Raw genomic sequence first — 23753 nt, forward strand, 5'->3', positions numbered from 1 at the left:
CGGGCCATGTGCAACCAAATGGGATTAATTTATGTTCATGGGCATCATGGATGGCGCTGATATGCTGGGCCAAAGGGCGTGTACCTGTTCTGTATGTTTCTATTGGGGGAAGGATATTCATGCTATTGAGGGCATGCAGCGTAGGTTTACTAGGTTAATTCCCGGAATGGCAGGACTGTCGTATGTTGAAAGACTGGAGTGTCTAGGCTTGTATACACTGGAATTTAGAAGGATGAGAGGGGATCTTATCGAAACATATAAGATTATTAAAGGGTTGGACACGTTAGAGGCACGAAACATGTTCCCAATTTTGGGGGAGTCCAGAACGAGGGGCCACAGTTTAAGAATAAGGGGTAGGCCATTTAGAATGGAGATAAGGAAAAACATTTTCAGTCGGAGAGTTGGAAATCTGTGGAGTTTTCTGCCTCAGAAGTCAGTGGAGGCCAATTCTCTGAGTGCATTCAAGAGAGAGCTAGATAGAGCTCTTAAGGATAGCGGAGTCAGGGGGTATGGGGAGAAGGCAGGAACGGGGTACTGATTGAGAATGATCAGCCATGATCATATTGAATGGTGGTGGTGGCTCGAAGGGCCGAATGGCCTACTCGTGTGTCTATTGTCTATGTTCTATATTAAAGAGAAAGTGAGGAGATCTCAGTGAAACACAAAGTTCTACTCGACTTAACAGGCAGCATGATGGGAGGACCTTTCCCTTTCCTGAGGTGTCCAGAACAGAGGTTATCATCTCAGAATAGGGAGTATGTTTTATAGGACAGAGATAAGGAGATATTTCTGCACTCAGAGGATGGTAGACCTTTGGGATTCTCCGCATCGGATGGCAGTGAAGGCTCAGTGATTCACTTCATTCAGTCCCAATCTACTGCAGGGAAATGGACCCTTCGACCCACTATCTCTATTCCGATCATTTTGCACATCTACATCAATCCCATTGGTTCACAACACGTCAACGCCCTTATATACCTCGCGTGTACAACTGTCTGTCTAAATGACTCTTGAAGTTAGTGATTCCACCTCCTCCAATGGGAGCATGTTCCAGGTATCAACCACTCTCTGTGCAAGAGATTTATCCCTCACATCTATATACTAAAACTCTCGCCTGTTTGTTTGTTTGTTTGTTTGTTCCTGAACTACAGCTAAAATGGTTCACGATAGCACAACAATTTTAGGCCCAGCTTACTCACCGTCGTCCCTTTGGTGCTAATGGAAGGAGTTTCATTGAAATCAGTGTTATATTGTTAAAGTTATTCACATTTTAAAGTTTAAATCTATCTCCTAGGGAGGGAGGGAGGGTGGAGGAGGGAGGATAAGGGGGGTTCAAGGGGATGGAGTAGGGTTGAGGGGAAGCTGGAAGGGGAGGTTGTGTGGAAGGAGTGGGGTGGGGGGATGGAGGAGGGGAGCGGGTAGGGTGAGGGGGAGGGGGGAGGGTGGAAGGAGAGGGTGCTGCACCAATGCAGTAGAGGTTTGGGCCCACTTGGTCTTGTCTTCTTTAAAACTCCATCCTCTCACTTTAAACCAATAACCTTGTTTTTGGTACCATTAAGATGGGGAACTGAATCTGACTAACTACCCCCTCTCTGTGTCTCGTAAACTTGTAAACTTCTCCTAGGTCTCCAAATCAGCATTATTCAAGTCCTTCAATGGAGGCAACTTCCCGGTGAATCTCCTTTGGACTCTCTCCAGCACAGTCACATCTTTCCTCATTTTTAATAACCTCCAGTAAACATTTAACTCCTCAACTGCCCCGCCAATCTAGCCCCCATTTTCACCACCATAAGCAAAATCACTCAATATCACGCCCGCACACCCATCCGCCCACCATTTCTCCTATCTCCTCTCTCCCAATTCCATCTGCTTGCCCACGACATATCAGCATGGAGGCAACCAATGGAGGCAACTTCCCGGTGAATCTCCTTTGCAATCTCTCCAGCACAGTCACATCTTTCCCCCTGTATTACCAAAATATAACGACCTCATTTTTAATTACCTCCAGTAGACATTTAACTCCTCAACTGTCCCGCCAATCAAGCCCCCATTTTCACTCAATATCACGCCGGCACACCCATCCGCCCACCATTTCTCCTACCTCCTCTCTCCCAATTGCATCTGCTTGCCCACGACATACCACAACTCTCGCCTCTACCTCGGGAGAAATGATCCGGGAAGGATTTCTGTTGTCCATCTTACGTGGTAGGGGGAGGGGGAAAGAAAACTCCGGGCAAGGTTTCAGTTGTCCGCCCGTCTGTGCCTGAGGCCGAGCGGCCTCTCCCCCGGTCCCGGGGCCGCGCTGCCCGAGTCTCCCCCCGACCCCCGGGGACTCTCTGATTCTCTGCTTCTCCCCCCAGTCTCCGTCACCCTGGATGTGGAAACAGCGCATGCGCAGCTCGAGGTGTCTGAGGATCGGAAGAGTGTGAGACGGACCGGGACCCGGAGGAGTCTCCCTGACACCGGGAAGAGGTTTACAGGCAGTCTGTGTGTGCTGGGATCGCAGGGATTCACATCGGGGAGACATTACTGGGAGGTGGAGGTGGCGGGGAGTGAGAGCTGGGGACTGGGAGTTGCCGCAGAGTCTGTGGAGAGGAAGAGAACGCTCACACTGACCCCGGAGACTGGAGTCTGGAGCATCTGGCGGTTGGGTGACGCGTTTGTTGCACTCACCTCCCCTCGATCCCGTCTCCCCGCCCGTCCCATCCCCGGGAGGGTGGGAGTTTATCTCAGTTACGAGTCCGGGACAGTTTCATTTTACGACGCGGACACCAAGTCCCATCTCCACACCTTCACTGGGCATAAATTCACGGAGAAACTTTATCCTTTCTTCGCGCTCTGGGTTGCAGATCAGTGGCTGAGAATCTGCTCCGGTTCCGCTCCGTGTCAGTAATTAACAAATTCTATCAATCCTTCACCAGCACCGGGAATATAGTTAAATCACCTCGGTTCTTTTAGATGTTAAACAAGTCTGTTCTGGGAATCGATGACCATAAAACTCCTAGACTGCCGCCTGTGATGATAATAATAATAATAATAATAATGATAATAAATAAATTCATTTAATTGCCCCACACCGTGGAAATTTACAGTGTTGCAGCAGCAAAGTGGATAACAGGAGACATTCATTATAAATAAAAATAAAGACGTATAAATTGTGATCAGTTTACTGTGTATTCCTTAACTGTTATTGTTGACTGGTCTGTTGGGAGCAGTGCTGTTTGTGCAGTCTCACAGCAGCGGGAAGGAAGGACCTCCGATATCTCTCCTTCACTTAAATATACCTGGACTATCTCCGACATCTCCCTCCTGTTTCTGGACCTCACCATCTCCATCACAGGAGACAGACTAGTGACTGACATTTACTATATACCCACCGACTCGCACAGCTATCTGGACTACATTTCTTCCCACCCGGTCCCCTGCAAAAAGTCTATCCCCTACTCCCAATTCCTCCGTCTACGCCGCATCTACGCCCGGGATGAGGTGTTTCACACTAGGGCATCAGAGATGTCCTCGTTCTTCAGGAAACGGGGCTTCCCCTCCTCCACTATCGATGAGGCTTTCACTAGGGTCTCTTCTACATCCCGCAGCTCCGCTCTTGCTCCCCCTCCCCCCACTCACAACAAGGACAGAATCCCCCTCGTTCTCACCTTCCACCCCACAGCCAGCGGATCCAACATATCATCCACCAACATTTCCGTCACCTACAATGGGACCCCACCACTGGCCATATCTTCCCATCCCCTCCCCTCTCTGCGTTCCGCAGAGACCGTTCCCTCCGTAACTCCCTGGTCCACTCGTCCCTTCCTACCCAAACCACCCCAACCCCGGGCACTTTCCCCTGCAACTGCACGAGATGCAACACCTGTCCCTTTACCTCCCCCCTCAACTCCATCCTAGGACCCAAACAGTCTTTCCAGGTGAGACAAAGGTTCACCTGCACCTCCTCCAACCTCATCTATTTCATCCGCTGCTCTAGATGTCAACTTATTTACATCGGCGAAATCAAGCGCAGGCTCGGCGATCGCTTCGCTGAACACCTGCGCTTGGTCCGCATTAACAAAACTGATCTCCCGGTGGCCGAGCACTTCAACTCCCACTCCCATTCCCAGTCTGACCTTTCTGTCATGGGCCTCCTCCAGTGCCATAGTGGGGCCCACCGGAAATTGGACGAACAGCACCTCATATTTCGCCTGGGCAGTTTGCAGCCCAGTGGTATGAACGTCGACTTATAACCATATCACCATAATAACAACTACAGCACGGAAACAGGCCCGTTCGGCCCTACCAGTCCACGCCGACCACTCTCTCTGACCTAGTCTCATCTACCTGCTCTCAGACTATAACCCTCTAATCCCCTCTTATCCACATACCTATCCAATTTACTCTTAAATAATAAAATCGAGCCTGCCTCCACCACTTCCACCGGAAGCCCATTCCATACAGCCACCACCCTCTGAGTAAAGAAGTTACCCCTCATGTTACCCCTAAACTTTTGTCCCTCAATTCTGAAGCTATGTCCCCTTGTTGGAATCTTCCCCACTCTCAAAGGGAAAAGCCTACCCACGTCAACTCTGTCCGTCCCTCTTAAAATTTTAAAAACCTCTATCAAGTCCCCCCCTCAACCTACGCTCCAAAGAATAAAGGCCCAACCTGTTCAACCTCTCTCTGTAGCTTAAGTGCTGAAACCCAGGCAACATTCTAGTAAATCTCCTCTGTACCCTCTCCATTTTGTCGACATCCTTCCTATAATTTGGACACCAGAACTGCGCACCATACTCCAGATTCGGCATCACCAATGCCCTGTACAATTTTAACATTACATCTCCAACTTTAGATAGTCCCTCTGTCCCTCACTTCCCCTCCCCCTTCCCAGATCTCCCTCTATCTTCCTGTCTCCACCTATATCCTTCATTTGTCCCGCCCCCCTGACATCAGTCTGAAGAAGGGTCTCGACCTGAAACGTCACCCATTCCTTCTCTCCCGAGATGCTGCCTGACCTGCTGAGTTACTCCAGTATATTGTGAAAAAATCGATTTGTACCAGCATCTGCAGTTATTTTCTTATATTATCTTGCAATACAATACAATATATCTTTGCAGTCATTGTACAGGGGTACAACGAGATTGGGAATGCGCCTCTCATACGATGAAATAATTTAATTAATTTAAACAACAACCGCCCAACGAGACAAATTGTAACAGTTTTAAAACAGAATAAAGTGCAAGTAGATCTGTGCCGGTTCACTGTGCGATGTGACCATCCGGCTCAGCAGGGCCGGTTCATAGCAGCTCTGGCCCTGGGGATGAAGCTGTTCCTGAGTCTGGAGGTGCGGGCGTAGAAGGCCTTGTATCGTCTGCCCGATGGTAGAAGTTCGAACAGACTTTTGCAGGGGTGTGAAGAGTCTTTGTGGATGCTGGTGGCTTTTCTGAGGCATCGTATGTTGTAGATGCCCTCCAAGGCTGGTAGCTGTGTTCCGATGGTCCTCTGAGCACTATGGACTACTCGCTGAAGAGCTTTCCTTTCTGCCTCCGTGCAGCTGAGGTACCACACAGGGATGCCATGTGTTAGGATGCTCTCTATGGTGCAGCGGTAGAATGTCGTCAGCAGCTGTTGGGGTAGACCAGACGTCCTCAGTGTTCTTAGGTAAAGACTGCACATGATTACAATCGAGCAATTCACAGTGCACACGTAAACGATAAACGGAATAACGTTTAGGGGAAGATAAAGTCCAGTAAAGTCCGATTAAAGATAGTCCGAGGGTCTCCAAAGAGGCAAATGGTCATTCAGGGCCGCTTTCCAGTTGGTGAGAGGCTGGTTCAGTTGCAGATGAACATGATAATGGAATAACCATTTAGTCCAAGTTAAAGCCAACAAAGTCCGATCAAGTGTAGAAAATAAAAACTGCAGATGCTGTTTTAAATCGAATGTAAACACAAAATGCTAGAGTAACTCAGCGGGTCAGGCAGCATCTCGGGAGAGAAGGAATGGGTGACGTTTCGGGTCGAGACCCTTCTTCAGATTGGATCAAGTCCGATCAAGGATCGTCCGAGCGTCACCAATGAGATAGGGCAGTAGTTCAGCGCGGCTTTCGATCTGAAAGGATAATTAACGCTAATATCAAAAGCATTTATTATCCCAAGTTAAAGAGGAAATCGGAGCTCGGTGTCTTTGTAGTCACAAGAGACTGCAGATGCTGGAATCTTCAACAAAAGACAAAGTGCTGGAGTAACTCAGTGAGTCAGACAGCGTCTGTAGAGGGAACTGGAGAGACGAGGTTTCAGATTGGGACCCTTCTTCAGCTTGTCCGCCCCCTTGTTCTCCGCCTTTTCCTCGTCCTCCTAGATTGCGTTATTGTCACCGGCGCTGCTCTCTGGACGGTGTCCAAATCTGCTCGTTCTCTCGACCTAAGCCCCCGACCACGACCCCTCCCCCTCACCCCGCTACGCCCCGGTAACTGTCCAACAACCAATAAGAAAGGCAATGGGATGTTGCCTTCATTACGAGAGGATTTGAGTTGAGCAAGGAGGTCCTGCTGCAGTTGTACAGGGCCCTGGCGAGACCACACCTGGAGGAGTATTGTGTGCAAGTTTGGTCTCCTAATTTGAGGAAGGACATTATTGCTATTGCCAGAGTGCTGCGTAGGTTCACCAGGTTAATTTCCGGGATGGCGGGACAGACGTATGATGAAAGACTGGGACTTATGATGAAAGACTGGGACTTCCGGTTGAACGAGCCACGAGATGGCAGATTAGGGTAAGAGCTCCCGACATTTTGAGTTAATATTTACCCACTACAACTCGAATATTTCCAAAACTTTTGTGGCAGTTTCGTAAATATTGTGGGTCAGGATTATGTCTAGAGGAAAGAGTAAAAAGTCGACGCAAATGGAGTTTTTCGACGGTGAGGGGGAGGGGGCCCTAGCCGAGCCTCCTCAGCTAGCAGTGCAAGGGAGGACGATGATAAGCAAATGCACCCAGATAAGGAACGAGAGAGAGCGGACATCAGCCTCATATTGAAAGAGTTGAGAGAGTTTAGAAAGGACAATAGTGAGCAGCTGAACGGAATTCGGGAAGAAATTACTAAGACGAACACCAGAATCGGGGAGGCGGAAGAGAGGATTGACGCGGCTGAAAACAGGCTACAGGTGGCAGAGGACGTGGTGACGGAGTTGCTGCAACTCCAAATATACCTAGATGCCATATTGACGGATATAGAGAGCCGCTCCAGACGTGAAAATATCCGAATTCATGGAGGTAAAGAGGGAGCAGAGGAGAACTCCCCGTCAATGGTGGATTTTGTGGAAAGTTTGTTGAGGAAAGGACTGGGGCTTCCGGCCGCCTTTAAACTACGGGTAGAGAGAGCGCACCGAGCTCTGATGTCGAAGCCGCCCGGGGATGCCCGACCGAGGTCCATGGTGGCCAAGTTGTCAAGTTACAGGATGAAAGAGGAGCTGCTTAGACTGGCCTGGCAGAATAGAGGATTTCAATACCTCGAGAAGAGAGTTAACCTGGATCAACACATCTGGCGCATAATCGTGATCCAGGTTAACTCTCTTCTCGAGGTATTGAAATCCTCTATTCTGCCAGGCCAGTCTAAGCAGCTCCTCTTTCATCCTGTAACTTGACAACTTGGCCACCATGGACCTCGGCCTGGCAGAATAGAGGATTTCAATACCTCGAGAAGAGAGTTAACCTGGATCACGATTATGCGCCAGATGTGTTAAAAAAACGGAGGGAATACACCGAAGCGAAAAGAGTCCTGAAAGAGAAGAAAATCAGATTTCAAACTCCATTTCCGGCCAAGTTAAGAGTTTTCTACCAGGAGGGAACAGTGGTATATGGATCGGCGGAGGAGGCGACGGAGGATATGGCGAAGAGGGGACTCTCAGTGTCGGTCATCAAACACCCGGAGTCCCTTTTGGAGCGGATCCAGCATCTCACGTGGCGTAGTGCCGGGAGACCGGGGAACCGGGAGAGAACGGTCAGGAAAGTGGATTTCAAGGAAAAGTTACAGGCTTTTAGACGCCAGGACTCGGGATAATGACTGAACCGAAAGGTTCGAACGGCAGAGGTGACCAAAGGAAGCGGGTGAGTCGAGTTTTGATGTTGGGGAGTTTCAGGACCCGTCTCCCATCGGAGGACAGACTTTAAGGCCTTGTTTTTACTCGTTACATTAAACGAGCATGGTATAGGCTATGAACACGGATATTACGTATATGTCGGGTGGACTCTTCTAACCGGATAGCCGGATAGATGGACAGCTTTGGAACGGAAGAGCCACCGTTAGAAGACGGCCCTCTCCCACCTGTCAGGGGGAGAGGCAACATCTCAAAGCCCTCTCACCATCAGGGCTTTAATAGGGTCAAAATCAGGACCCCACAGTTGGAAGTCCGTTTATTTACTTTAGTGTTATTATTGTGTTTTTGTTCTGTAGTTGTTTTTTGGGAGCTGTTTCGTGCATGGATACTGGAGCTGGTATGGTTTATATACTTTTATTTTTTCTACTTATTGGACACTAAATGCAAGTGGTTAAATTAGTAACTTATAATGTGAATGGCCTTATCAATCCTATTAAGAGAAGCAAGATATTAACCAAAATAAAGAGAGATAGAGTCGAGGTGGCCTTTCTACAAGAAACACACCTGTCTGAAACAGAGCATGCTAAACTAAAACGACTGGGCTTTAAACATCAGTACTCCTCATCATATAGTGCTGGTCATAGGAGGGGGGTGGCAATATTAATCTCTAGCAATATAAGTTTTGATCCCACCTTTGAAAACAGAGATCCAGAGGGGAGATATATCTTCATGAGGGGTAATTTAGGCAGCTCATTGGTTACTCTGTTAAATATTTACGCTCCTCCCAACTCGGATTGGAAATTTTTTAAACAAGTGTTTGATTTGATAATATCTGAAACCCAGGGTGTATTAATCTGTGGGGGGGATCTTAATGTTAGATTAAATCCTAAACTGGACTCTTCAAATGTTCATATAGCTCAGCCGAAATTGATAAATAAAATAATTAATTTGGCAATGAAGGATATTGGATTAATTGATGTATGGAGAGAACTAAATTTGTCAAAACGAGACTACACATATTTTTCTAATCCACATTTGGCATATTCTCGGATTGGTTATTTTCTTACCTTTGGAAAAGACCTTCATAGGGTTGTAAGCTGCGAGGTGGGGAGCATGGACCTTTCAGATCATAGTCCTGTGTATTTAAAACTACTTCTTGATCGGTATCAAAGAGACATTTTATGGAGATTAAATACATATGTACTGACTCATATGAAAGAACAGATTAAGAATGATATTACAGAGTATCTGGAACTAAATGACAATGACGAAGTTTCATCTCTGATACTGTGGGATGCATGTAAAGCGGTGCTTCGGGGCAAGATAATAGGATACAGTGCTCACATAAAGAAAGCTAGACATGAAAAGTTAGATCGGCTGCAAGTGGAACTGAAACAACTGGAACAAAACCATAAGGATACAAATGATCAAAAAATCCGAGAACTACTTGTGAAGAAGAAGAATGAAATAAATGATATTTATACAAAAGATATAGAAAAAAAGTTGATTTTTGTAAAACAGAAATATTATGATGGGGGAGGAAAAGCCAGTAAATTATTAGCCAATAAACTAAAAAAACAACAGGCAGAGAACACAATTCATAAAATAAAACACCCTGTAACTAATTTTACACACTATAAATTGAAGGAAATACAAAATTGTTTTGATATATATTTCAAAAGATTATATTTACAACCTCAAATCAGTGGGGAGAAAATGGAGGATTTCTTTAATGAGATTCATTTGCCAAAATTGACCAGTGAACAGAGTAAGTCCCTTGTAGCTGAAATAACAGAGAAATAAGTTAGGTCTGCTATAGTACATCTTAAACCAAATAAGGCCCCGGGCCCAGACGGGTTCCCTTCAGAATGGTACCGGGTAATGGTGGACTCATTGGTCCCTACGTTACAACGCACTTTCAATTGGGTTCTCAAAGAGAACGTAATACCCCCCTCCTGGAAGGAGGCAGTAATCTCATTGATTCCAAAAGAGGGAAAAGATAAATCTGTATGCAGTAATTTTAGGCCAGTGAGCGTACTCAATCAGGATTACAAAATCTTTACTCACATACTAGCCAAACGATTAGAGTGTTTGCTACCACAAATTATTAGCCTGGATCAGACAGGGTTTGTTCGAGGGAGACAAACCCAAGACAACATTAGAAGGACATTGCACATAATTGACCACATAACAAAATTTAACTTAGAAGCAGTCCCAGTGGGGTTAGATGCTGAAAAAGCTTTTGATTGTGTAAATTGGTCTTTTTTGCTTAGAGCTTTAGATAGATTTGGATTTCACAATACTTTTATTAAAACAATACAGGCTCTTTATGATAGCCCAAGTGCAAGAATTAAAATTAACGGAGTAGTTTCAAAACCATTTTTGCTAGAAAGAGGAACAAGACAGGGATGTCCAATCAGCCCCCTTTTATTTGCGGTTTTTATCGAACCTTTGAGTCAGTGGATTATCCAGAATAATAATATCAAAGGAATAGTAATGAAAGGAGGGGAACAAAAGATTTCTTTATTTGCCGATGACGTATTGGTGTATTTGTCAGACCCTGAACAGTCTTTGTTACAGTTATTTTATGTTTTGGAACGATGTGGGATGCTGAATCCATGAGATATCTGGGAATAAACATTCCAATAGATCTGACTAAACTGCACTTGCTTAACTACCTCCCATTGAACAATAAGATCAGGGAAGACATTAGGAGGTGGGACCTAATACCTTATCTTAATTTTGGATCTCGTATTGAATCGGTCAAAATGGTTATGTTCCGAGGCTGTTGTATCGCTTTCAATCACTTCCATTAGATATATCAGACCAACAATTTCAAGAATGGGATAAACAAATCTCGAGGTATATTTGGCAGGGACAAAGACCAAGAATCAGATACCAGGGTTTACAACTGACCAAAAATAAAGGTGGGGTTGCACTCCCGTGCTTGAAAGACTATTATGCAGCTGCTCAGCTGAGAACATTAATTTATTGGTGCAACCCCGACTATTGTGCTAGATGGAAGGAGATTGAGATTGCTATAACAGAGGAATTTCCGATTCAGGCTGCAATCGGAGATAAGGAGTTAACAAATAAGTTAATTAATTTGGGAAACTCATGGATTCGATTATCACTTAAGGTATGGAATAAGGTCGTTACCCAAAATCATCTGAGGGATGCTGTGAAGGTTTTGAGATGGTGCACGTTTGATCCAAATTTTGTACCAAAAAGACAGGACACTAGTTTTAAAAGATGGAGTTCTTAAGGTTTGACATCATATTGCACATTTTTACATAAGGGGTCTATGAACAGCTTTGAGAATCTGAAGAGGCAATTTGGTTTGAATAATGATGATTTCTATAGATACCTTCAAATTCGCCATTATATAGATCAAATACAAAAGGAATGTGCAGAAGTAAAATGGGATAATATTTTGTTAAATGTATTTATTGATGCTTACCATGGAGGCTCAAAACAGAAAACCATCTCAAAATTATACAAGGGTTTACGGCAGAGAAAAGGCAACTCACTGTATGTAAAACAGAAATGGGAAAGGGAAGGTAATCTGGTTCTAACGGAAGAAACCTGGGAGAGCTTATGTGAGATACAATGGAAAACTTCAAGTTCAAATGTTTGGCGGGTGTTTTGCTGGAAAACCCTTATTAGGTTTTTTATTACACCAGTTCAAAAAAGGCATTACACAAATTCTTCTTCATGCTGGCGACAATGTGGGTGCCTTGAGGCAAACCATTTTCACATATTTTGGTCTTGTGTATCAGTGATCCCATTTTGGCAGGAGATTCGTAAAGTTTTACAAAATGTTTTTTATATGGATATTCCATTTAAATTTGAGTTTTTATATTTTGGTGCTTTACCAGTACAAAAAGCTTCTATTAAAGATAAGTATCTTTTCCAGATCTTAAGTGCTGCCAGCAGGAAAGCTATTACTAGGAAGTGGTTGAAACCTGGAAAACCTAATGTGGATGACTGGATTAACATTGTATATGATATTTTTATAATGGAAAGGATAACCTTTGCTTTAAGATTGCAACAGGGAATATTTTTGAAAAGGTGGGAAAAATGGATGTTGTACATTATGCCCGTACGGCCATCATTTGTTTAAAGCGGATCTTTGTATCCTACTTCCGTGTCCTATCTCATTTTCCTTGATTTCATACCGCTCCAGAAGTAGTGATGAAATATTATAGAGGTATACCCCAAATGTTGGTTTTAGTTGTTTTTGTTTTTGTTTGTGTATGTAGTTAAGTTTTGGATATGATCAAATGTCCAGTAAGTCATTACCCATCCTTGTAGTACTTCCAATACCTGTGGTATGATTTATTTTGGGATATGCAGTATTTGTTAACTACGGAGGGTTTAAGGTGAATGAAAATGTGTATCATTGTGGAATGTATGGAACTGGAAAATCAAAATCAAAATAGAATTATAAAAAAAAGAAAGACTGGGTCGGCTGGGCTTGTATTCGCTGGAATTTAGAAGAATGAGAGGGGATCTTGTAGAAACATATAAAATTCTTAGAGGATTGGACAGGGTAGATGCAGGAAAAATGTTCCCGATGTTGGAGGAGTCCAGAACCAGGGGTCAAAGTTTGAGAATAAGGGGTCGGCCATTTAGTACTGAGATGAGGAAAAACCTTTTCACCCAGAGAGTTGTGAATCTGTGGAATTCTCTGCCACAGAAGGCAGTGGAGGCCAGTTCACTAGATGTTTTCAAGAGAGAGTTAGATTTAGCTCTTAGGGTTAAGGGAAATAAGGGATATGGGGAAAAATCCAGAGTACTGATTTTGGATGATCAGCCATGATCATATTGAATGGTGGTGCTGGCTCGAAGGGCCGAATGACCTACTCCTGCACCTATTTTCTATGTTTCTATAATCGAGCAATTATTTCTTCATTGTCGCAAAGTTTCAAGAGTTTTATTGTCATGTGTCTAGCGACGGAATAAATACTTGCAGCAGGCCAACAGATATGTTGATATATTACCCTGTAAAAAACCCCACAATAAACCATGATGTACTTACTTCTGTGTTTATCTTCTTCTTACCATCCGCCAAGAAGCAAATGGCCCTTCCTGATGGAGCAATGACTCACTTGTGACGTCTCCTAATTCAATGAGCTGCTAATAGACAATAGACAATAGGTCCCGGAGGAGTACATTCGGCCCTTCGAGCCAGCATCGCCATTCAATGTGATCATGGCTGATCATTCTCAATCAGTACCCCGTTCCTGCCTTCTCCCCATACCGCCTGACTCCGCTATCCTCAAGAGCTCTCTCTAGCTCTCTCTTGAATGCATTCAGAGAATTGGCCTCCACTGCCTTCTGAGGCAGAGAATTCCACAGATTCACAACTCTCTGACTGAAAAAGTTTTTCCTCCTCTCAGTTCTAAATGGCTTACCCCTTATTCTTAAACTGTGGCCCCTTGTTCTGGACTCCCCCAACATTGGGAACATGTTTCCTGCCTCTAACGTGTCCAACCCCTTAATAATCTTATACGTTTCGATAAGATCTCCTCTCATCCTTCTAAATTCCAGTGTATACAAGCCTAGTCGCTCCAGTCTTTCAATATATGACTGTCTCGCCATTCCGGGAATTAACGTAGTAAACCTACGCTGCACGCCCTCCATAGCAAGAATATCCTTCCTCAAATTTGGAGACCAAAACTGCACAGTACTCCAGGTGCGGTCTCACTAGGGCCCTGTACAACTGCAGAAGGACCTCTTTGCTCCTATACTCAACTCCTCTTGTTATGAAGGCCAACATTCCATTGGCTTTCTTCACTGCCTGCTGTACCTGCATGCTTCCTTTCAGTGACTGATGCACTAGGACACACAGATATCGTTGGAAGACCCCTTTTTCTAACTCAGATTCCTATTGTCCTTCCCCCATCATCTTAACCCTATGTCCTCTGGTCACCGATTCACTCACTGTTGTTAAACAGGTTTCAAAAATGCAGTCAACGCTGCCGCAATCTCTTCGCTTGCCACGCCCAATATCCTGGAATATGTTGCAACAGACATGGCGAAATACCACTTGGGCATCTTACAACTCAGCGGTATGAATATTAATCTCAATAACTTCAAGTAACCCTTGCGTAGGAAGGAACTGCAGATGCTGGTTTAAACCGAAGATAGACAGAAAATATTGGATTAGCTCAGCGGGACAGGCGGCCTCTCTGGATAGAAGAAATGGGTGAGGATTCGGGTCTAGACCCTTCTTCAGACTGAAGTCAGGGGAGAGGGAGATAGATATAAGGTTGTGTAAGGTGTGAAAACGAGACAAAGGGGTTGGAGATCAAGGAATATGTGGAATCAAAGCAAACAGAGACAAAATGTAATCGGAGACAGTCAGACTGGTTGGAGAACTGGGAAGGGGGAGGGTTCGAGAGAGAGGGAAAGCAAGGGTTACTTGAATTTAGCGAAGTCAATATTCATACCGCTGGGGTGAAAGCTGCCCAAGCGAAATAGGAAGTGCTGTTCCTCCAAACCCTCACTCTGACAGTGGAGGAGGCCCAGGACAGAAAGGTCAGAGTAGGAATGGGAGGGGGAGCTAAAGTGTTTAGCAACTGGGAGATCAGGTAGGCAGAGGCGGACTGAAGAAGGGTCTCGACCCGAAATGTCAGACATTCCTTCTGTCCAGTGACGCTGCCTGTCCCGCTGAGTTACTCCAGCATTGTGTGTATATCTTCGGTTTAAAGCAGCATCTGTAGTTCCTTCCTCCACATCAGTTCAGATATTGAACCTTTGTTACCACCGTACTCTATCCGTACTCTATTGCCTCGTCAGTCTAGGATAATCTCTCTCAGTGCAGTTGCGACATTTTCTATCATCAGTGGCACAGTTCTTTAACATCCTTCCCTATCACATCGGAAACACCTGGATCCTGATTCGTTGAGCTATCTGTCCTTCGCCTCTTATCAACAATGTCTTTGCAATGCCTTCAACATCAGAGATCCCTTTAGTAATCGTGACCATACATTCACCCGCTTCACTGCATTGAAATCAGTAGCTTTTAGCACATCAACCCCATTCATGAAACCGGCCTTGCGTGTCCGTACTTTCAAATGCATTTGATCCACTCTCCACATTGTCCTCAATCTCCCCCTTGCTGACCTACAAGGTTCCTTGGCGAGTAGGGCTGAAGACAATTCGAAAGTGTGTTATACATACGTTGAATCAAGAGGGTATCAATGGAGAGAGGGTAACAGCTGTTGGACAAAGGAAGTAATTCGTGTCTGAAGTGCCTCACCAGTCCGGTATTAAAGGTATCACAAAATGCTGGAGTAACTCACCGGGTCAGGCAGCATCTCTGGAGAGAAGGAATGGGTGACGTTTCGGGTCGAAACCCTTCTTCAGACTAATGATTCCTTTCCCCTGCAACCACAGGAGATGCAACACCTGTCTCTTTACCTCCCCCCTCAACTCCATCCAAGGACACAAACAGTTTTTCCAGGTGAGACAGAGGTTCACCTGCACCTCCTCCAATCTCATCTATTGTATCCGCTGCTCTAGATGTCAACTTCTTTACATCGGCGAAACCAAACGCAAGCTCGGCAATCGTTTCGCTCAACACCTTCGCTCAGTCCGCCATAACCAACCTGATCTCCTGGTGGCTGAGCACATCAACACCCCCTTCCACTCCCAGTCTGACCTTTCTGTCATGGGCCTCCTCCAGTGCCATAGTGAGGCCCACCGGAAATTGGAGGAACAGCACCTCATATTTCGCATGGGCAGCTTGCAGCCCAGCGGTATGAACATTGACTTCTCCAACTTTAGACAGTTCCTCTGTCCCTCTCTTCCCCTCCCCCTTCCCAGTTCTCCCTCTATCTTCCTGTCTCCAACTTTATCCTTCCTTTGTCCCGCCCCCCCTGACATCATGTCTGAAGATGGGTCTTGACCCGAAACGTCACCCATTCCTTCTCTCCTGAGATGCTGCCTGACACGCTGAGTTACTCCTGCATTTTGTGAATAAATACCTTCGATTCCGGTAGTAAATAGACCCTTTACATATAACTGATACTTCAATATCTCCAATGGGGTTTTTTTTTTAGGTATTACCTCTTGTAATGCCATCGGGCACTTCCGTGAACACCGTGTTCAACAAAAATGGGTGATCGAACTTTTCAACGGCCAGGGCACCCTCTGCTACTGACAGCGTCAGGGCTTCATCACTCACCCTGCATTAATTAAACAACTAGTTAGAAGACCAACGTCCAACGTTTCCTGAGTTATATTCCAAAAACAACACAGCGAGCCTCACCTCCTCTTCCGAAGAGTTTCCTCCTGAAATACATAACAACAGAAAGACCAGTTAATTTCCACATCGTGACAGCAGGAAGTTCAGCCAAATTGTTACAATTTGCCAACAGATCCTGGCTTCCACTGCTGGTGTAGCTTCTCGACCCAGAACATCTACCAACCTTTACCCCCACCTCTTTGTATTCACTGGAGTTTAGAAGAATGAGAGGGGATCTTATAGAAACATGTAAAATTATAAAAGGACTGGACAAGCTAGATGCAGGAAAAATGTTCCCAATGTTGGGCGAGTCCAGAACCAGGGGCCACAGTCTCAGAATAAAGGGGAGGCCATTTAATACTGAGGTGAGAAGAAACTTTTTCACCCAGAGAGTTGTGAATTTGTGGAATTCTCTGTTTTTGCGGTTGCAGCTCCTAGACTATGGAACAGCATCCCTCTCCCCATCAGAACTGCCCCCTCCATCGACTCCTTTAAGTCCAGGCTCAAAACCTATTTCTACTCCCTAGCGTTTGAGGCCCTCTGAGGGGGCGCTGTGAACTGTTTATGTATGTGCTGCTATGTTTGTGTGCCATTGTATGTTCGTTTCTTAGTACCTCAACTGATGTGCGGCACTTTGGTCAATGTGGGTTGTTTTTAAATGTGCTATACAAATAAAATTGAATTGACTTGACTTGACTTGATCGAGGGCAGTGGAAGCCAAATCACTGGATGCATTTAAGAGAGAGTTTGATAGAGCTCTGGGAGCTAGTGGAATCAAGGGATATGGGGAGAAGGTAGGCACGGGTTATTGATTGTGGACGATCAGCCATGATCACAATGAATGGCGGTGCTGGCTCGAAAGGCTGAATGGCCTCCTCCTGCACCTATTTTCCATGTTTCTATGCTTGCAAAAGTTATTTCGCCAGCTTGTGAGGAGATATTACGTGAGTCTGCGTGAGAATTAGGCCCAGTTAACATGGAAAGATATTACTAGCTCAGTGTCATAACTGCTGATCCAGAGTAGAGTGCAGCTGTGCTTGTGTAAGGAAAGCACTAACTATGGCCCTGGAACAAATGCACCATTTATTCAGAGACACAAGACATGGCGGATTCGGGAGCAGGCATGTACCGATGATGCTTCGGTACCGGAGCCTTCTTGTGTCTTGTGGAGTAGAGGGGGTAGAGCTGGTAAAGAGGGGCAAGGAGAAGGACTCAGGGCAAGTATTGGCAATTGACAGGTGGATTCGGCTGAGGAAGGACGTTGATGAGATGGGCGGAGATATCCACCGCCGATGGAGATAGGGACAAAGATGGCCTCAGGATTGGAATATGTTCAGGATGAAAGATGGTGAATGGAACAAAATGCTTGTCAAAATGTACCGTTGGAATCACTCCCATTCTTGACTGAAATGGCACAGAGGCTTAGGGTAGGTAATGACTGTGTCAAAGGAACATTGAAAATATGGTCAGAAGTACAAAAGAAATTAAAACTGTCGAATTCCATTCGTACGGCCACTAAAATAGTGATAAACCCAGATTTTTTACCTTCTACTATGGACTCAGGGTATAACAATTGGTCAAACAAGGGGTTAATATATATCGCACAAGTGTTTAATGGACAGATCACGAAGTCATTCGAACAACTTGCACAGGAATTTAATCTACCAGCTCATGACTTTTTATAAATTCCTACAACTACGACATTACCTTCAGAAACATAAGGAATGGGAGAATATTTGTAAAAAAACATCCAAATTAGAGGAACTGTTAAGTATAAGAAAATAACTGCAGATGCCGGTACAAATCGAAGGTATTTATTCACAAAATGTTGCAGTAACTCAGCAGGTCAGGCAGCATCTCAGGAGAGAAGGAATGGGTGACGTTTCGGGTCGAGACCTTTCTTACAATACAATACAATACAATATATCTTTATTGTCATTGTACCCAGGCGTACAACGAGACTGATGTCAGGGGGGCGGGACAAAGGAAGGATATAGGTGGAGACAGGAAGATAGAGGGAGATCTGGGAAGGAGGAGGGGAAGGGAGGGACAGAGGAACTATCTAAAGTTGGAGAAGTCGATGTTCATACAACTGGGCTGCAAGCTGCCCAGGTGAAATATGAGGTGCTGTTCCTCCAATTTCCGGTGGGCCTTACTATGGCACTGGAGGAGGCACATGACAGAAAGGTCAGACTGGGAATGGGACGGGGAGTTGAAATGCTTGGCCACCGGGAGATCAATTTGGTCAATGCGGACCGAGCACAGGTGTTGAGCGAAGCGATCGCCGAGCCTGCGCTTGGTTTCGCCGATGTGAATAAGTTGACATCTTGAGCAGCGGAAGCAATAGATGAGGTTGGAGGAGGTGCAGGTGAACCTTTGTCTCACCTGGAAAGACTGTTTGGGGCCTTGGATGGAGTTATGGGGGGAGGTAAAGGGACAAGTGTTGCATCTCCTGCAGTTGCAGGGGAAAGTGCCCGGGGACGAGGTGGTTTGGTTAGGAAGGGACGAGTGGACCAGGGAGTTACGGAGGGAACGGTCTCTGCGGAACGCAGAAAGGGGAGGGGATGGGAAGATATGGCCAGTGGTGGGGTCCCGTTGTAAGTGACGGAAATGTTGGCGGATGATTTGTTAGATCCGCTGGCTGGTGGGGTGGAAGGTGAGGACGAGGGGGATTCTGTCCTTGTTGTGAGTTGGGGGAGGGGGAGCAAGTGCGGAGCTGCGGGATGTAGAAGAGACCCTAGTGAGAGCCTCATCTATAATGGAAGAGGGGAAGCCCCGTTTCCTGAAGAATGAGGACATCTCTGATACCCTATTGTGAAACACCTCATCCCGGGCGCAGATGCGGCGTAGACGGAGGAATTGGGAGTAGGGGATAGACTTTATGCAGGGGACCGGGTGGGAAGAGGAACTGTTAATGTCATTTTCAGAGGAAGAGACAAAAAAAAGGAGTTATATCAAAAATGTATAAAATAATACAACATGAATCAAATGATAACAATATGGATGTCAAAGAAAAATGGGAGCTGGAAACAAATATTATAATAACAGATGAAAAATGGGAGGAATCATTCAAAGGAGGACATAAATTAACCAACAGTCCAACATGGAGGGAATTTGATTGGAAGGTGAAAATGCGGTATTTTAACACTCCATCTATAACATCAAAATATAGTAACACATCTGAGCTATGTTGGAGGGACTGTGGGATGGTGGGGGTCTTCACACATATATTTTGGGATTGCCCAAAGCTCTTGGAGTTCTGGAAGAGTGTTCAAAAGGAGATTGAACAGATGTTGGCCATTAATTTCACTTTAGATCCAGCACTCTGTGTACTGGCTATACTCCCTGACAATATGAAAGATGGAGAGTTAATTTATCTACTGAGAATTCTACTTTTGAGAGCAAAAAAAATGATGACAGTTTTCTGGTAGAAGCCACAACCCCCCAGCATAACGCAATGGAGAGATAGGGTAAAAAATGTCTTTGTCATGGAGAAAATCACAGCAAAAATACAGTTGAAAACAGACAAGTTTGTTAAAAGATGGCCACCATTAATACAGGCGATGCCAGAACTCTAGTCACCTTTCACATTTATTTTAATTTTATTTAATAATTTTTTTAAAAAAACTTATTCGTATTTATTTTTACTTATATTACACCTGTTCATCGTTGGGTTAATACCACAGTCTGAAGAAGGGTCTCGACCCGAAACGTCACCCATTCCTTCTCTCCCGAGATGCTGCCTGACCTGCTGAGTTACTCCAGCATTTTGTGAATAAATACCTTCGATTTGCACCAGCATCTGCAGTTATTTTCTTATACCACAGTTACAGTAGTCAATTCATAGGTGGAATGCGAGATAAGGTATATGATGAGTGATACCCTTGTTTAGGTATTTGTGAATTATTATTACCAATGAGGAAGTAGTTATTAACCATGTTCATAACAGATATGAACAGAAGAGAATATACGTGAAAACAGGTGTAACCGAATATGTTTCTCCTTCATGTTGTATGTATTCTGTACTATGGTGTTGAATAAATGTTAAAATTGAGTTAAAAAAAGGAAAGATGGTGAATTTAATGGAAGGGGAGGGTTCGATGTCAACAGGAGAGAACGTGCTGGGAGCTAAACAGAAAGGTTTAGGAGATCATCGGATGGAGCAGGGGGTATAAACGTCATGGCGGGGCCTAGGGGTGAAAAGAAATATGGAGGGTTGTGGGGAACAGGGAAGACTTGAAGGGGATTAGATTGACCTATAATAGGACAATTCAGTGTACACGAGTCTGAAGAAGGATCGCGACCCGAAACGTCATCACTTCCTTCTATCCAGAGATGCTGCCTGTCCCGCTGAGTTACTCCAGCATTTTGTGTCTCTTCAGGGTACAGGCTTTTGGCGTGTTTGCTATTTAGAATATGAGGTATTTTACTTCCCTACAACTATTCTAATTTGTTTCATTGGGTTGTTTAAATTAATACTGACTAGCTAATTAATTTATTCCATCGTAGGGGAGGTGCATTCCCAATCTCGTTGTACCCCTGTACAATGACAATAAAGATATATTGTATTGTATTGTATTGTATGTGATTTGTTTAAATTTGTTGCTGAATTTATTTCAAAAGTCGCCCACTCTTTTTTGATGTTGGAAAATAACTGCAGATGCCGGTACAAATCGAAGGTATCACAAAATGCTGGAGCAACTTAGCAGGTCTGAAGAAGGGTCTCGACCCGAAACTTACTCTAAACCAAACTGAAAATGTAACCCCATACCTTCAGAAACATCAAACTGTCCGTTAGGTTCAGCTGATCCTGTAGCTTCAAGCATTTCTCTGGCATAGAGTTTATCTCCTCTTGAATCGCTCGGAGATTCTTTTCCATTGGATTTAGAACGCTGTTCTCTTCTTCCAGAAGATCCTTGAGAAAGAGGAGCTCTTTCTCATTGAGAATCTGGCGCAGTTCAGCAAATACCGAAGTGATGTCGGTCACCAGGTTCTGATACTGTTCCTGTCAAATGAAAGGTGAAGGTCAATATTATCGAGCCTGGAATCTAAGACAATAGCACAAGATCAGAGAAGGGAAACTGGAAACCTTACCTGGACTCCAGAAATCTTCTCTTTCTGTTGCTGCTCCATTTCCTCCATCGCTGATTTATTTTTTGTGAGAGTTTCCAAAGATGTTTTAATCTTCTCCTGGGATTGAGGTTCAAATTCAGTGAGTAAAACAATTAGACCAGACAGAACCAATGGACTGCAGACACGGAACTGTACATGAACGTTTACAAAAAGACAGACTGCTGAGGAACTTGGCGGGTCAGGAAGCGTATCGGTGGAGAGCCGTAGGCGACATTTTGGGTCGGAATCTTTCTTTGGACTGATTGGAGTAGGTGGGAAAGATGGGCCAGGAATACATCTGCCAGGTGATAGGTGGATACAAGTGAAGGGGGGGGGAGGGGTAGGTGTTTGGCAGCAGGTTGGTCAAAGGCCATACATGAAAAGACAAAAATAAGGGAAGTAAGGAGTAAGGAAACAAGAGGTGCGAATTGTAAAGCCAGAGGAAAGAATATAGATGGGGAGGGGTTGGGGATGGGAAGGAGGAAATGGTTGCACTGCCAGGTGTGGCATCTCTATACTAAAACCCTCGTTTGTTTGTTTGTTTGTTTGTTCCTGAACTACAGCCAAAGCGGAACACGATAGCGCGACAATTTTAGGCCCATCTTACTCAACGACATCCCTTTGGTGCTAATGGAAGAAGTTTCATTGAAATCGGCGTTATATGTTTAAAGTTGTTCACATTTTAAAGTTTAAATCTATCTTCGAGGGAGGGAGGGCGGGTGGAGGGAGGGAGGGAGAAGGATGGAGGATAAGGGGGGTGCAGTGGGGGAGGGGAAGGGGGAGGGAAGGGGAGGGAAAGGGGGAGGGGGACGGGGTGTGTAGGGTAGGGGGGATGCGAGGTGGGGGAGGGAGGGGGAGGGGAGGAGGGAGGGATGGGGGAGAGGAGAGGGGGAAGGGGGCGAGGGATGGAGGAGAGGGTGCTGCACCAATGCAGGAGAGGTTTGGGCCCAGTAACTTGGTCTAGACAGGCAAGACAAGGCAAGTTTATTTATATCGCACATTTCATACAGCAATGGCAATTCAAAGTGAGCATAAAAATACAGAACAAGAAAAGGTAGGAAAATACAAATAATAAGAGTAATAAGAGAAATAAAAAAGTTATAAGTAAGATTAATAGAGGAATGATTAATAGAGTAATAGTTGGGAATTAAAGTGTTGTGGGTGGTGTGGGAGTATTATGTATGCATGTAGTTTGGTTACCTACAAACTGTAAATGTTAATGTTTATGCTGAAGGAATTACACGAGAAATTCCGAGCTTCACAAGCGGAATTTGAGGCGCTATTCCTTCAGTTTGCAATCAAGCAAACCACAAGCCCAGGGCAGAAAAGTCAGCTTAGGAATGCAAAGGAGAGTTGAACTGGTTAGCAACCGGTAGATCCATCGGGGCTTGGCAGGGGTACTCGCGGAAACGGTGGCTCAATCTACCCTCTCGCCTCGCTGGTGTAATGGAGGCCTCGCCGGGAACGCGGGATGCAGTGGGTGAGGGTCACAGGTGGTGCACGAAACCCCCCCTCTCTCTCTCTCGCTGCCTGCAGTCCGTCTGTCTTTTGTGTTTTTTGTTGTTTTTGTCTCAATTGTAGTGTTAATATGATGTAGTGTTGTATGTTATGTTTTGGGGGGGGGTGGGAGGGAACGGGAACTGTAACTAACATTCTCTCTCCAGAACGGAGACGCGACCTTTGTTCTGTGTCGTGTCTCCGTTCCCGTTGCGGCCTACCACCGGCCATGCACCCGGGACCACCTGGGTCTCTGGTTCGCAGAGCCCGCGGTCCGGACTCACCACCTGTGGCGCTGGCTGCCTGCGAATGCTGCGGGAACGGCTGCGACTCGTCTCCGGAGGCTCCGGCGAGGGCCGCGTGGACGTCGGAAGCCCGCAGGCCCCTGGATGGGGGCCGACATCGGGAGCTCCGGCAGCGGCAGAGGCAACGTGTTCGCCCGCCCCGGATCGCGGGGCTTGGGTCGGCCCGCCACGGACCAATCACCATCCGGCGCGGCCTGAAATAGGCCACGGGATTTTTTTTCACCGCCCAGCGGGGGCTTCAATATCGGGAGCCCCGACTGCCCCGACGTGGCAACTCCAACAGCCTGACCGCGGGACAAGACGGCAGGGAAGAGAAAAAGACATTCTGGCCTTCCATCACAGTGAGGAGGGACTGGAGGAGACTCACTGTGATGGATGTTTCTTTTTGTTTGGTGTTAGTTGTGATTGTATGTGTTATTGCATTTTTATTGATTAATCTTATTGGTCTTATTGTTCAACTGCGGGTAATGTTTCATTTTACTACACATTTATGTGTATGTAA

The 23753-nt window shown here is 45.4% G+C and overlaps 1 protein-coding gene across 1 annotated transcript in view; it reads right to left on the reverse strand.

Annotated features, from left to right (window-relative positions):
• Positions 1 to 23753, reverse strand: part of LOC144603085 (zinc-binding protein A33-like) — a 68760-nt gene that overhangs the window by 43188 nt on the left and 1819 nt on the right. The window contains exons 2-5 of the mRNA XM_078416218.1: positions 21432 to 21527; positions 21109 to 21342; positions 16362 to 16384; positions 16160 to 16278 (exon numbers count right to left, since the gene is read on the reverse strand). Of these exons, the coding sequence (XP_078272344.1) occupies positions 16160 to 16278; positions 16362 to 16384; positions 21109 to 21342; positions 21432 to 21527 (472 nt within the window). The remainder of the gene's footprint in view (positions 1 to 16159; positions 16279 to 16361; positions 16385 to 21108; positions 21343 to 21431; positions 21528 to 23753) is intronic.

This window comes from Rhinoraja longicauda, chromosome 19 (assembly GCF_053455715.1).
Source record: "Rhinoraja longicauda isolate Sanriku21f chromosome 19, sRhiLon1.1, whole genome shotgun sequence".
Classification (NCBI taxonomy): Eukaryota; Metazoa; Chordata; class Chondrichthyes; order Rajiformes; family Arhynchobatidae; genus Rhinoraja; species Rhinoraja longicauda.